The sequence below is a fragment of the Lampris incognitus genome, chromosome 7, assembly GCF_029633865.1.
Source record: "Lampris incognitus isolate fLamInc1 chromosome 7, fLamInc1.hap2, whole genome shotgun sequence".
In the NCBI taxonomy this organism is placed as follows: Eukaryota; Metazoa; Chordata; class Actinopteri; order Lampriformes; family Lampridae; genus Lampris; species Lampris incognitus.
The window spans coordinates 51,639,434-51,653,399 of record NC_079217.1 but is presented as its reverse complement, the minus strand read 5'-3'; the positions used below and the strand labels follow the sequence as shown (position 1 = coordinate 51,653,399).

General features: G+C 45.7%; 1 protein-coding gene across 2 annotated transcripts in view; it reads right to left on the bottom strand.

The window, feature by feature from the left end:
• Window positions 1–13,966, bottom strand: part of gria4a (glutamate receptor, ionotropic, AMPA 4a) — a 298,568-nt gene that overhangs the window by 170,231 nt on the left and 114,371 nt on the right. For both annotated transcript variants that reach the window (XM_056283881.1, XM_056283882.1), the window contains exons 4-5: window positions 13,904–13,956; window positions 13,423–13,554 (exon numbers count right to left, since the gene is read on the bottom strand). In XM_056283881.1, the coding sequence (XP_056139856.1) occupies window positions 13,423–13,554; window positions 13,904–13,956 (185 nt within the window). The remainder of the gene's footprint in view (window positions 1–13,422; window positions 13,555–13,903; window positions 13,957–13,966) is intronic.

Sequence of the window (13,966 nt, the reverse complement as noted above, 5' to 3'; positions counted from 1 at the left end):
CGTGTGAGCCCTGTGATGGACTGGCGGCCTGTCCAGGGTGTCTCCCCGCCTGCGACCCTGAGAACAAAATAAATAGTTTGGATAATGAATGGATGGATTTTCAGATACTTTATTGATCCCCATGGGTAAATCTTTGTATTTAACCCATCCTAGCTGTGTAGCAAGGAGCAGTGGACAACCGCCGTGCAGCACCCGGGAACCAACTCCAGTTCATCTCGTCGTTCCTTAGTCAATGGCAGGAGTATATAAACCCTAACATCTATGTCTTTTTTTTTATGGTAGGGGAAACCGGAGCACTCAGAGAAACCCCACCGCAGACACAGGGAGAACATGCAAACTCCACACACAGGATGACCCCCAATGTTTGTACAACCCTGGGGTTCGAACCCAGGACCTTCTTGCTGTGAGGCGACAGCGCTAACCACTGCGCCACCGTACCGCCCATTGCAGGAAAGATGCTGAAGATAGAGCTGCCAGGCAAGAGCATAAGCGGGAGGCCAAATAAGAGGTTTATGGATGTGGTGAGGGAGGACATGCAGGTGGTTGGCGTGGCAGAGGACAGGAAGCGATGAAAATGGGTGATCCGCTATGGTAACCCCTAATGGGGGATGGGAGCAGCCAAAAGAATAAGAAGAAAATACTAGCACAGAAGAAGAGTCTGAGTATCTACAGGAGATGTGTTTTGTATTATCACTAACTCACATAATTTTCACATCTCCAACCTACAGGTATCAGTTCATAAGCTCATATTTAGAAGCAAGCTATTACATCAATTTAAGTTTTTTTTTTTTTACGAAACAACCCCATTTTAATTTAGGAAATGATTACATCGTCCTGAAATAAATGTCAATATTTTTCTCCCAAATAAAGAGGAAGCTAAACTATGTAGAAATAGCTTTGACTTTGTCTATACCATTTAAAAAAAAAACCAACCCAAAATTAAAATGACCAAAATTAAAGTGAATAACATTTGAATCACTTGTTTTTCAGTTGATGATACAACATTCCCACAGTAGGTAGACCGCTTACTGTAAAGCATTATGTGTGGATCAAGATAATGAGTAGAATATCTGTTTCGAAACACCTGATGTCCCCAGGTAACATCGCTAATGATGTTTCCAGATGCATCGCAAGATGTAGCTTTCAATGCTTCTTTCTGGATCAGCCAGTTGCTACTAGGAACAGACTGGCTGACTACCAATAACAGAGTGGTGACAGCTGGACAGACAGCAGACAGCTTGGAGAGATGACAACTGGGGCAGTTAGGATTGGCAGCCCAGCCTGCATCTCCTGAGAGGGAGGAACCCACAGCAAGCTACAGATGGACTTACAGAAAGATACCACCAGGGGTGCCTGGGGGGGGTGACAGATCCCATCCGAATAGACCAGAGGACACTGACAGATGGTAATGTAAATACAACTATGAGTACGGAATGTGTTTGCAGTAAGGTGTGTAAGAACTTGTGCAGCCTGATGACCCATGACCCACCAGGCCAAGATGAAATGCGTCCAGACGGTGCAAGTGTCCCAGCACTCAGGAACCACACCTAGTGAGATGTAGGAGCGAGGCATGGAGTCAACACAGTTTCCAGAACCTCCAGGAGACACAAGCCTCAGGCTTACAAAGAGAAGCAGAACATCATCGGGTTAAGCAGCCCCAAGCTAGTAAGGAGAGGTAGTGGCTCCAGTTTGATGAAGACAGAGATTCCATCTTGGAAGCAACTGCCAAAGGTGAGACTGACAGATGCCTTCTGACAATGATCATCATCATCATCATCATCATCATCATCATCATCATCATCATCAGCCTAGCAGCTGAGAGATTTGGTTTGAGGGGAAGAAAAGAGTGAGGGCCCTGTACACCATGAACAACCAAGATCAAGAGTGACCAAGATCCACTAGCTCAGGCAGGAGCTGAAGCAGTTGAGGAAGCCAAGTTAGGATGAGAGGGGAGCGCTCTAAGACCTCTGCAGCATCTTCTGTAAGAAGCTTATGACATTGATGAGGGCTGAGTGGCATCAGAGGTGGAGTAAGAAGGGGGCCAGGAAGAGACTGCCTTTCTAGCAAATCCTTTTTGGATTCACAAAATAACTTCTAGGGCAGAAGCGCAGTGGGCAGTTCACTTACTCCAAAACCGAGATCGACGGCAACCTCAGAAACACATTTAGTGATGCACCCAGGGAGCAAGATATCAGCTTCTGTGAGTCCTTGATAAACCTACCTGAACCAACCCTGGACTTCAATGAGAAGGAGCCCAGCTTGAAGGAGATCCAGTAGGTGGTCAAAAAGGCAAGGGCAAGCTCAGCCCTGGGACCAAGTAAGGTAACCTACAAGGTGTACAAGAACTGCCCCAGGCTACTCCACAGTCTCTGGAAGACCCTGATGCTGATCTGGAGGGGAGACAATGTTACTCATGATTGAAGGTGTGCAGAAGGGGTGTGAATTCCAAAGGAGGAAAAGTCAAAGAACATTGATGAGTTCAGAATTATGTCATTACTCAGTGTTGAAGGAAAGATGTTCTTCAGCATTGTTGCCTGGAGTATGAGGGTCACAAATGTGCGAAATAAATATTGGCAAATAGCTACCTCCCGTTCACTTCCATTCTATGTGAGCGAAGGGCAAAATAAAATATTTGTTTCTGATGGTGAAGGAAATTTGCATCTTCACTTCATGTGAAGTTCAACTTTGGTGAACTCTGACTGGCGAATCCGCAGCCTCAATCGATAGCAAATAAGTGTGTGTGGTTGACCCCACCTGGTGTCACACCCTGAGCTCCCTGCATTCAGCATGACAAGATACGAATTTTGCTTCGGCAGGTGATGGTCATTCACCTGCATTCACACATGTGTGACTGTAGCCCAACAGACTAACTCCTGAGGAACTCCTACACTAACAATTTGGTCCAGAAATGAGGGATCTTAGAGTGTTTTGAGTACATAGGTAAGGTCACCCAGTTGATAAGGGAACCCCAGAACAACAAGGGGGATCTTGTTATGCTGTGGTTGGATCTTTCAAAAGTCTATGGCTAAATAGCCCACAAGTTGGAGATTGCATTGAATCAGCACCACAACCCAAGCAAGACCTCATACTGGACTGCTACAACAGCTTCAGCCTGAGAGTCTCCTCTTGAGCCACAACATCAATGTGGCACAAGCTTGGGAAGGGTATCATCACTGAATGCACAATTTCAGTGATCTTATTTGCACATGGCATGAACATGCTGGTGAAGTCTGCTAAGGTTGAGTGCAAGGGCCCACTCACTAAGTCTATCATTCATCAACCACCCATCAGGGCCTTCATGGATAACGTGACCATGACAACAACAACAACATCAGTCCCAAGGATAATGTCGATCCTGAAGGGCCTGTAGGACCTATTACTTGGGTGCATATGAGGTTCAAGCCAGAGAAGACCAGTTCCCTGGTGCTGATTGTCGACAAGTTCCACTTGGTCCTTGGCAGCACCCAGATACCATCCATCCCTGAGAAACCAGTAAAGAGCCTGGGAAATGTGTTTGACTGCAGCCTGAGGGACACAGCATCCATCTGAGTGACGAACCAAGAACTGGAAGCCTGGTTAGCTACTGTGGACAAGTCAAGCCTTCCTGACAAGTTCCAGACATCCTTCAACCAATTCTCTAGCCCCTCTTGGTCTATGAGGTTCCAATTACCACAGTCAAAGGCTTCAAGAAGAGGATCAGCAGCCTGGGTCACCTGGGTGAGAGTGTCTGATTGTTGAAAGACCTGAAACATCAGATGGCCCCAGTTAACATCACTGATGATGTGTCCAGGTGTCTCGCAAGATGTAGCTTTCAAATATTCAGACTAACAAGGTGCCTCAGTCTAATTGAAAAATCACTCACATTCTTTCTGTCTCCTTCTCCTTCTCTCTCTCTCTCTCTCTCTCTCTCTCTCTCTCTCTCTCTCTCTCTCTCACACACACACACACACACACATAGCACAGCTGGTGGGGGAAGACAAACAATGCAGTCTCTGTATTAGAGTGCAGAAGCCAATCATAGTATGCCAGCACTACTTAGCCCTCTGTGATTTGTGTGTGTGTGTTGTCTTTGTATCTGTCTCTCTATGTAGCTCCTCCTCTGTCTGTGACTGTGTTTGTATTTGTATGTGTGATAAGTACGTGTTTTCCTTACAGGCTAACTAGTCTCTGCTGCTGGTACACGTGTATGTGCTTTTGAGAGGAAATATGCAAATTTGTGTGTATTTTGTCATTTTCTATGCGTAACTTCGTGTGTAGCTGCTAGTGTATATTTGTCAGATCTGCAGACACAGACGTGTTGACAGGTGGCAGAACCAATGGGCTGTTATGCTGGAACCTGTCAAAAAGACACACACACACGCACGCATGCACGCACATACACACACACGCACGCACGTACACACACACGTACACGTACACACACACACACACACACACACACGCAATTGCAGTATCTGTCAGAACTCAAATCTCAAACCATCAACCAGGACAGATAATCTAATGAGCCCAGACATAGATTTAGGTGTAAGAGTGTTCAGTGTGTGTGTGTGTGTGTGTGTGTGTGTGTGTGTGTGTGTGTGTGTGTGTGTGTGTGTGTGTGTGTGTGTGTGTGTGTGTGTGTGTGTGTGCTAATGTATTCCCATGGGAACATCAGAATCAACTTTATTGGCCAAGTGTGCCTATGCACACAAGGAGTTTGACTCCAGTACGCAGCAGCTTCTAGCACTTGCAGACATCACTCACACACACACACACACACACACACACACACACACACACACACAAAGAGAAAAAACAAAACAACAAACAAAAATGAAAAAAAAAAACAGAAGAAATAAATGTAACAACAGGACATTGGAGGCAAGCATGTATGCACAACAGGGATGTCACTACTATACAGAGTTTTGTTATGGTTGAGAAATCAACAACCTATGCCCATACTATATTGCTTCTATACTATACTATACCATATGCCATATCACAACTTCCCAACCCATCATGCCCGAAGCTTTAGCTATACTCCCACTATATTATCTTATGTTCCAGAAATGTACACTATATATTCACCTCACAGCTATATACTATATTGTATACCTATGTTACAACCACAACAGTAGCAGCAATGATTTGTAACCAGTATACAGCACTTGTATATGTATTTACAATTGTACATTTGTATTGCACATCTGGTTTAAAGACGTAGCGTACATCGTGGATATCTAGGTGAGACATCTTGACCAGAGGCAGCGATTTATAAAGTGTCATATTTACATAATAAGTGCCTATTCCTGCACCATACTGTTAAGTGTTGATGAGAGTGATGGCCTGTGGGAAAAAAAACTGTTCCTATGTCTGCTGGTTTTGGTGCCCATTGCTCTGTAGTGCTTGCCAGAGGGTATGAGTACAAACAGACTGTGTCCTGGGTGTGGGGATCCGTGCTGATTTTGCCCGTCCGTTTCAAGGCTGTAGAGATGTATAAATCCTGCAGGGTGGGTAGGGGAGCGCCAATGATTTTTTTTCTGCTGCCTTTACTGTTCTCTGCAGTCTGTTCTTATCCTGTTTTGTTGCTGCTTTGGACAAGACCATAATGGATGTACACAGGAGAGATTCAATGACTGCAGTATAGAACTGGCTCAACAGCTCCTGTGGCAGACCAAATGTCCTCAGTTGCTGCAGAAAGAACATCCTCTGCTGGGCTTTTTTGAGGATGGAGTTGATGTTGGTCTTCAACTTCGGGTCTTTGGAAATGGTAGTTCCCAGAAACTTGAAGGTCTCCATGGTTGACACAGGGCTGTTGGATATTGTGAGGGGGAGCAGAGCTGAGGAGTGTCTCCTAAAGTTCACTGTCTTAGAATAGAATAGAACTTTATTTGTCATTGTTACAAGTACAACAACATTTGAAAGTGCAGTTCTTATCAGTGCAAAGATCAGTATAAAAAGAATTAAAAACATAAAACACACACACATTAATTTCTACCTTCTACTGGGCACCAACATATTGCACAAAAAGTCAGGAATCAAGACTTAGCAGCATTTAGTGTGGTTATGGCTCAGGGATAGAAGCTGTTCTTTAGTCTGTTTGTCTGAGCTCTTATTGTTCTGTAACGTCTGCCCGACGGCAGCAGTTCAAACAGATGGTGTCCTGGGTGGGATGGGTCCTTGAGGTTGCCGTGGGCTTTTTTGAGGCAGCGGGAACTGCATAGGTCTTCCAGGGAGGGGCGTGGGCATCCAATAATCTTCTGGGCGGTGGTGAAGACCCTCTGGAGTGCTTTCCTCTCGGCTACTGTGCAGTTGGCAAACCAGACACAGATGCAGTAGGTCAGTATGCTCTCTATGGAGCAGCGGTAGAAGGACACAAGCAGTGAGGTGGTAAGGTGGTTCTTCCTGAGGATCCTCAGGGAGTAGAGTCTCTGCTGTGCCTTCTTAACCAGCAATGTGGTGTTAGCGCTCCAGGTCAGGCCCTCCTCTATGTGTATGCCCAGAAACCGGAAGTCCGATACACTCTCCACACAGTCCCCGCCGATGAAAAAGGGATGATTGTCCGTTTTGTTCCTCCTGTCGTCTATAATCAGCTCCTTTGTTTTGGAGGTGTTGAGGATCAGGTTATTTTCCCTGCACCACACAGACAGGCGCTTGGCCTCGTCCCGGTATGCAGACTCATCCGCCCCAGAGATCAGCCCCACGACCGTAGTGTCGTCTGCAAACGTGACGATGGTGTTGCTGGAGTGAGCGGGGGTGCAGTCGTATGTGTACAGGGTGTAGAGTAGGGGGCTCAGCACACAGCCCTCTGGGGAGCCGGTGCTGAGGCTGAGGGCTGAGGAGATGTGGGGGTCTACTCTGACCCTCTGTGGGCGCTCAGACAGGAAGTCCTTAATCCAGAGGCAGATGGAATAAGCAAGGCCCAGTTCTGTCGGTTTGGTCACGAGTCTGTGGGGGAGGATGGTATTGAATGCAGAGCTGAAGTCCACAAAGAGCAGCCTGGCGTAGCTCCCCTGCTGCTCTAGGTGGGTCAGGGCAGTGTGGAGAGATGTGACTATAGCGTCCTCTGTGGACCTATTTGCTCTGTAGGTAAATCGGTGTGTGTCGAAAGTGGGTGGGAGGCTTGAAATGATGTGACTCCGAACCAGTTTCTCAAATCACTTCATTATGACGGGTGTGAGTGCCACAGGTCGGTAGTTGTTCAGGCTGCTGACAGTGGACTTTTTTGGCAGTGTGACTATGGTGGATGACTTCAGACAGGGTGGGATGGTAGACTGGGATAGGAACGGGTTCAAGATCTTGGTGAAGACCCCCGCCAGTTGGTCCGCACATTCCCTCAGCACCCATCCAGGGACGCCATCGGGATCTGCAGCCTCCCTCGGGTTCACCGCCTTCAGTGTGTGCCTCACATCATACTCAAGACTGTCATCGCCACCGTCTTGAGCGTGTTCAGCTCCAAGTTGTTCTGACTACACCAGAGCACCAGCCACTTAACGTCCTGCTGATATGCAGACTTGTCATCATCCTGGATGAGTCTGAGAACCATAGTGTCATTGCTAAACTTCAGCAGTTTAACAGCTGGATCCTTGGAGATGCAGTTACTGGTGTAGACTGAGCAAAGCAGTGGGGAGAGGACACATCCCTGAGGAGCACCAGTACTGACTGTCCATATACCAGATGTAACTTCCCCCAGCCTCACCTGTTGTTTCCTGCCTGTCAGGAAGCTGGTGATCCACTGACAGATGGCAAGGAATAATGAGCTGGGAGAGTTTGGAGGAGAGGATTTCTGGAATGATGGTGTTGAATGCCGAGCTGAAGTCCACAAACAGGATCCTTGCATGTTTCACTGGGCAGTCAAGGTGTTGCAGGATGTAGTGCCATACCATGTTGACTGCATCATCCACTGACCTGTTTGCCTGGTAGGCAAACTGCAGCAGGTCAAATAGGCAAACTGCAGGGGGTCCAGCAGGTGTTCTGTGACATTCCTCAGGTGAGCCAACACCAGTCATTTGAAAGTCTTCATGACCACAGATGTCAGAGCGACAGGCCTGTAGTCATTCAGTCCAGTGATGGAGGGTTTCTTTTGGATCGGTATGATGGTGGAGCATTTGAAGTATGAGGGGATTACACACAGCTCCAGAGATCTGTTGAAGATCTGCGTGAAGATTGGAGCCAATTGGTTAGCACAAGCTTTAAGATAGGATGGGGAGACACCATCTGGACCTGGTGCTTTCCTGATCTTCTGTCTCTGGAAAAGCCAGCTCACATCCTCTGCACATATCTTGAGTGCAACCTGAGTATTGGGGGGGAGAGTAGGGGGGTTGCCAGAGGTGTGACGGGGGCTGTTGTCATTGGGCTGGAGTGGGTGAGGGATGTGAGTTTGTCTCTCTCAAACCTGCAATAGAAGACATTCAGGTCATCAGCCAGGTCTCTGTTTGCCTCAGCCTGGCGGGATAGTCTTCTGTAGGTTGTGATTTCTTGCAGGCCCCTCCGCACTGACACAGAGTCGTTGGCTGAAAACCTGTTTTTCCGCTTTTCAGTGTAGCTTCTTTTAGCCACTCTGATCTTCTTTGTCAGTGAATTTCTGGCCTGCTTGTATAGGGCTCTATCCCCATTGCTGTAGGCATTCTGCTTGGCCTGTCAAAGTTGTCTTAGTTTGGCTGTGAAGAAGAAAGCAGCTTTATTTAGAAGAAAGAAGAGAGCTGCTTTATTTTGTCATTGTAGAGTTGTTCAGTTACAAAGAAATTTGTTCTCTGCATTTAACCCATCCTCTTGTATAGGAGCAGTGGACAGCTGCAGCGCCTGGGGACCAAATCCAATTCTTCTTTCCACTGCCTCGGTCAGGGGTACAGGCAGGAGTATTAACCCTAACATGCATGTCTTTTTGATGGTGGGGGGAACCCGGATTACGCGGAGCAAACCAAAGCAGACATAGGGAGAACACACATAGTCCACACAGAAAGGACCTGGGACGGCCTGGGGTTTAGAACACAGGACCTTCTTGCTGTGAGGCAATGGTGCTAACCACTGGGCCACTGAGCCGCCCAAACCATGGCTTGTTATTGTTGTATGTATAGGTAATTTTGGTAGGTACACACGTCTTCACAAAGGCTGATGTAAGATGTCACAGTGTCAGTTAGTTTGTCAAGTTTGCCAGTTGCAGCTCCAAATACACTCCAATCGGTGCAGTCAAAACAGTTTTGCAGTTCCTGCTTTGCTTCACTGGTCCATTTCTTTACTGTTTTAACCACAGACTTTTTAGTTTCTGCCTGTAGGTTGGAATAAGATCAACCAAACAGTGATCAGAAGTGATCAGATATCACCAAAATTGCCCAGGGGACAGAGGGATATTCATCTTTAAAAATAATCAAGCAGTGGTCCAGTGTGTTACTTTTCCTGGTGGGACAATTCATATGCTGTCTGTATTTTGGTAGTTCATGGTTTAATTTTGCCCTTTTAAAGTCCCCAAGGATTATGAAACGTGAGTCCATATATTTTTGTTCCAAGCTGATAATCTGATCGGCCGGGGTTTGCAGTGCACCACTTATGCTGGCCTGGGGTGGGATGTAAACACCAACCAGGATGAAGGATGGAAACTCAAACAGTGAATAAAATTGCTTGCAGTTGATGAACAATGACTCCAAAGTTCAGCATCACAGTATTTACTTAATACTGTGACACTGGTACACCGACCTTCGTTTATGTAGAAGCAAATTCCTCTGGCCTTCACTTTTGCTGAATGTGCCGTAACGCAATTTGCTCGGTGTAGGTGGAAGCCCAGCAGATGTAATCTGCTGTCAGGGGTGGAGTCGCAAAGCCAGGTTTCAGTGAAACCAAGGGCAGCAGAACGTGCAAAGTCCTTGTTCGTCATCCCATTGAGGAAAAGCAGCTCATTCATTTTCTTGGACATGGAACGGAGATTCACCAGGTGACTCGCTGGGAGTGCAGATCGAAAGCCCCGCTGTCAGAGCCTCACCAGTGCCTCGGCCCACTTCCCCCATCTGTGTTGCCTCCACATGTCACAGAGAGCCGCTGTTCCTCCAACTAAGATCTCCAAAAAACTTTTCGGGTTTGTGAAAACTGCTGCAAAATTATCTGACATTAACTGCCTAAAGTTCAGCAGTTCTTCTCTAGTGAAAGTAATCGGGTTTGAATAACCGGACACACAGAGAAAAAACAAAAACAAAGAATGTAATAGAAAGCACTGTACCAAGGTTGCTATCTTGATGACGTATCATGTATGGCTGGGCATCCAGGTAGTGTAGTGGTCTATTCCGTTGCCTACCAACACAGGGATCGCCAGTTTGAATCCCTGTGTTTCCTCCGGCTTGGTTGGGCATCCCTACAGACACAATTGGCCTTGTCTGCGGGTGGGAAGCTGGATGTGGGTATGTGTCCTCGTCGCTGCACTAGCGCCTCCTCTGGTCGGTCAGGGCATCTGTCCAGCGGGGAGGGGGAACTGGGGGGAATAGCGTGATCCTCCCAAGCACTATGTTCCCCTGGCGAAACTCCTCACTGTCAGGGGAAAAGAAGCAGCTGGCGACTCCACATGTATGGGAGGAGGCATGTGGTAGTCAACAGCCCTCCCCGGATCAGCAGAGGGGGTGGAGCAACAACCGGGACGGCTTGGAAGAGTTGGGTAAATTGCCGGATACAGTTGGGGAGCAAAAGGGTGGGGGGGGGGTGTGGCTGATTACTTGCACAGATTTCAACCTCTTGTTGAGTTGTCAAAACACTATAGAGTTGGACAGTACGGGATGCTTTTTCTTCTGAACTACTTAGACTCATGTGTAACAATGGAAGTGGGACTATGTCTCACAGCCCAAGCTGTACAAAACAGTTAATGACGCCTGCGCTCATATCATGAATAGAAAATTAGTTTTTAGAACTATTCAAATTTTGTCTCTTCTGCTGTCAGAAGGTATCAGAGATCACCTTGCAAAAAGCTAACCAAAACTCACAACTTTAATAGTAAAAAAAAAAGCCTGTTCAATAGTGCAAACCTTCTCTTTGCAGAAAGAATAGGTAGTGTCTGGTAATGACAACAGCAAAATACTATGGAACTAAGCATAACATCTATATGATTTCAAATGCATGGCTAATACAAAGCTAACTTGTGTCCAGTCCATACTTAACATGAGATAAAAGATAAAATCCAACAGATTTCAATTTTTGCTAATTTATTCAACCAAAAATGAAACAACATACAGAAGTCATGTGTGGGGAAAAAGTAAGGTCACCCTTATGCTAATATAATTGGAAATATAATCAAAACCAGGTGCTGCTCATCAGGTGCAAAATATCAGCTTAGCATCACACTGTGTTGCCAGCTGTATGTAAAACGAGAGGCCTTGTCAGTTTGGGCAGAAACATTGATGTTGATGTAAAAAAACAACATGCCAAGGGAAAAAAAGTCCTTTTAAGCTCTGTTCAGAACATTTCCCCCTCATTATTTACACTCATTTTTGCAAGTGACCCACAAACAATATTAATGTGAGCAGACATATTCGGAAACAACTCATGAGCAAACAAACAAAAATATGACTGACTTTTCTCTACTATTACTACTACTACTACTACTACTACTACTACTACTACTACTACTACTACTACTACTACTACTACTAGTTTTGGCTGTTCCTGTTAGGGGTCGCCACAGCGGATCATCTGTTTCCATTTCTTCCTGTCCTCTGCATCTTCCTCTGTCACACCAGCCACCTGCTTGTCCTCTCTCACCACATCCATAAACCTCCTCTTTGGCCTTCCTCTTTTTCTCTTCCCTGGCAGCTCCATATTCAGCATCCTTCTCCCAATATACCCAGCATCTCTCCTCCACACATGCCCAAGCCATCTCAATCTTGCCTCTCTTGCTTTGTCTCCAAATCATCCAACTTGAGCTGTCCCTCTTCGTTCCTAATCCTGTCCTTCTCTGTCACTCCCAGTGAAAACCTTAGCATCTTCAACTCCTCCACCTCCAGCTCCGCCTCCTGTCTTTTCATCAGTGCCGCTGTCTCCAAACCATGTAACATAGCTAGTCTCACAACCATCTTGTAAGCCTTCCCTTTAACTCCTGCTGGCACCCTTCTGTTGTAAATCACCGCTGACACTCTTCTCCACCCACTCCACCCTGCCTGCACTCTCCTCTTCATCGCTCTTCTGCACTCCCTGTTACTTTGTACAGTTGACCCCAAGTATTTAAACTCATATGCCTTCATCATCTCTACTCCTTGCATCCTCACCATTCCACTGTCCTCCCTCTCATTCACGCATAGGTATTTCGTACATGACTATGACTTTTCTCTAGCACCTGCTAACTGCAATAGTAGTCATTGAGTTTAGTTTAAATAGAGGCAACCCCTCAAATAAATATTAAACAGTGATTTTGCTGTCTTTCAGCCTAACCCTGATCAGGAGTGGACGTCCCTGAAAATTCAATTGCTTTCCATGTCAGACCACAATGTCCTCAGTGAAAGTGAAAAGTACCCTGAAACATAATTCAAGGATCTATAGGCTACTGCCGACATTCTCAAAGAGTTTGAGGTCATGTCTCTGCTTTTAGGAGAGAGTGAAGAAGTAGATTTTTCATGCAAAGGTTGCCATGTAGCAATGCTTTAGTTTGCAAAAAAACAAAAACGAATTTCCAACATTTTCTTGAAAGATCCATGTGGAGTTGTTTATCCATGAAGTATAATGTGTCATACATTATAATATATGATTATTATATATTATAATATATAATATTATAATGTTATATATAATAAGAATATCATACCAACCATCAAAACCTATTGGAATGAGGGTGATAATTTAAGGATATTTTGCAGCCAAAGTACAGTGACACTTCACAACCGTTGAGTCTACTGTGAATGTTTTGCTATATCGGTATATTCTGGATGAAAAATGTGTAATGTGTCCAGCAGGTACAGCTTGACTGAATATCGATCAGGCAAAAGGACAATAATGCTTAACACACGGGTAAATGTAAAACTGGAGCGCCCGAGTCAAACTCCAAACCTCATCCCCATTGCAGATCATTTGGCTTGCCATAGGAAAGCTATGGATGAACGAGTGCCCATACAACCTGATCAGCTTAAAACGGATTTGCATGGTGGAGTGAGTCAGAATTTTCTTGATAAATACTCAGAGAAAATAATGACTTAAGGTCACTGCTGCTAAGAGTGAGCCCTTTGCACTACTAAATCATGTATTATATTTACTTGTTTCTTACGGATTTTGGCTTATTTGACCTTTCATAAAAAAATGACAAAGTTCTCTTTGATGACAGAGCAAATGAGGGTAGATTTATACATCAGCAGTACTATATGAATAAAATCAATGTCATACAATGTCATGTACTACTCCAGTGACCTGCCCTTACTGCAAAGAACTAGTATTGAGTAACTCCATGTGCTTGCACCAGTACTGGTAGTTCAGTATTATTACCTGCTCCAGAATGCTCTGTAGTCTCTCTGGTTCCAAGTCAATGACGTATTTCCTCTCCTGGCGTCGATCCAGGTCCTCTAGGAGGCGCCGGTAAGCCGCTTCGTTGAAGCTCTCCACACAAATCGCACTCACCTAGGGGGAGGAGGAGACATGCACACATGCACAGGCAATCGCATGCACACACAAAGCCAACAAAGAACCAACAAGAATGCAGTGCAAATTACAACATGGCAAAGCAAGTGGGGACAAGTACGCACGCAGGCACACACAAACAAAGCACCGCAAAGAATGAATTTTTTGGCACAGTAATTATTAGAGGACATAAAGGATATAATGGAGTGTATAATTTCAGTGCGCGTGTGTGTGTTCATTGTGTGCATGTGCTGTATGTGTTGACAAGTCGAGTGGTTTTTGTTTTCCAAAATGTGCAATGTTAAGTACATGTCTTTCTGAGTGCGTGAGCGTGTCTGTGTGTGCTGACCTGCCAGCCGTTCTGTCCTGCCCTCTCCATTATGGCCTGCAGGATGGCGTACCCTAGGCAACA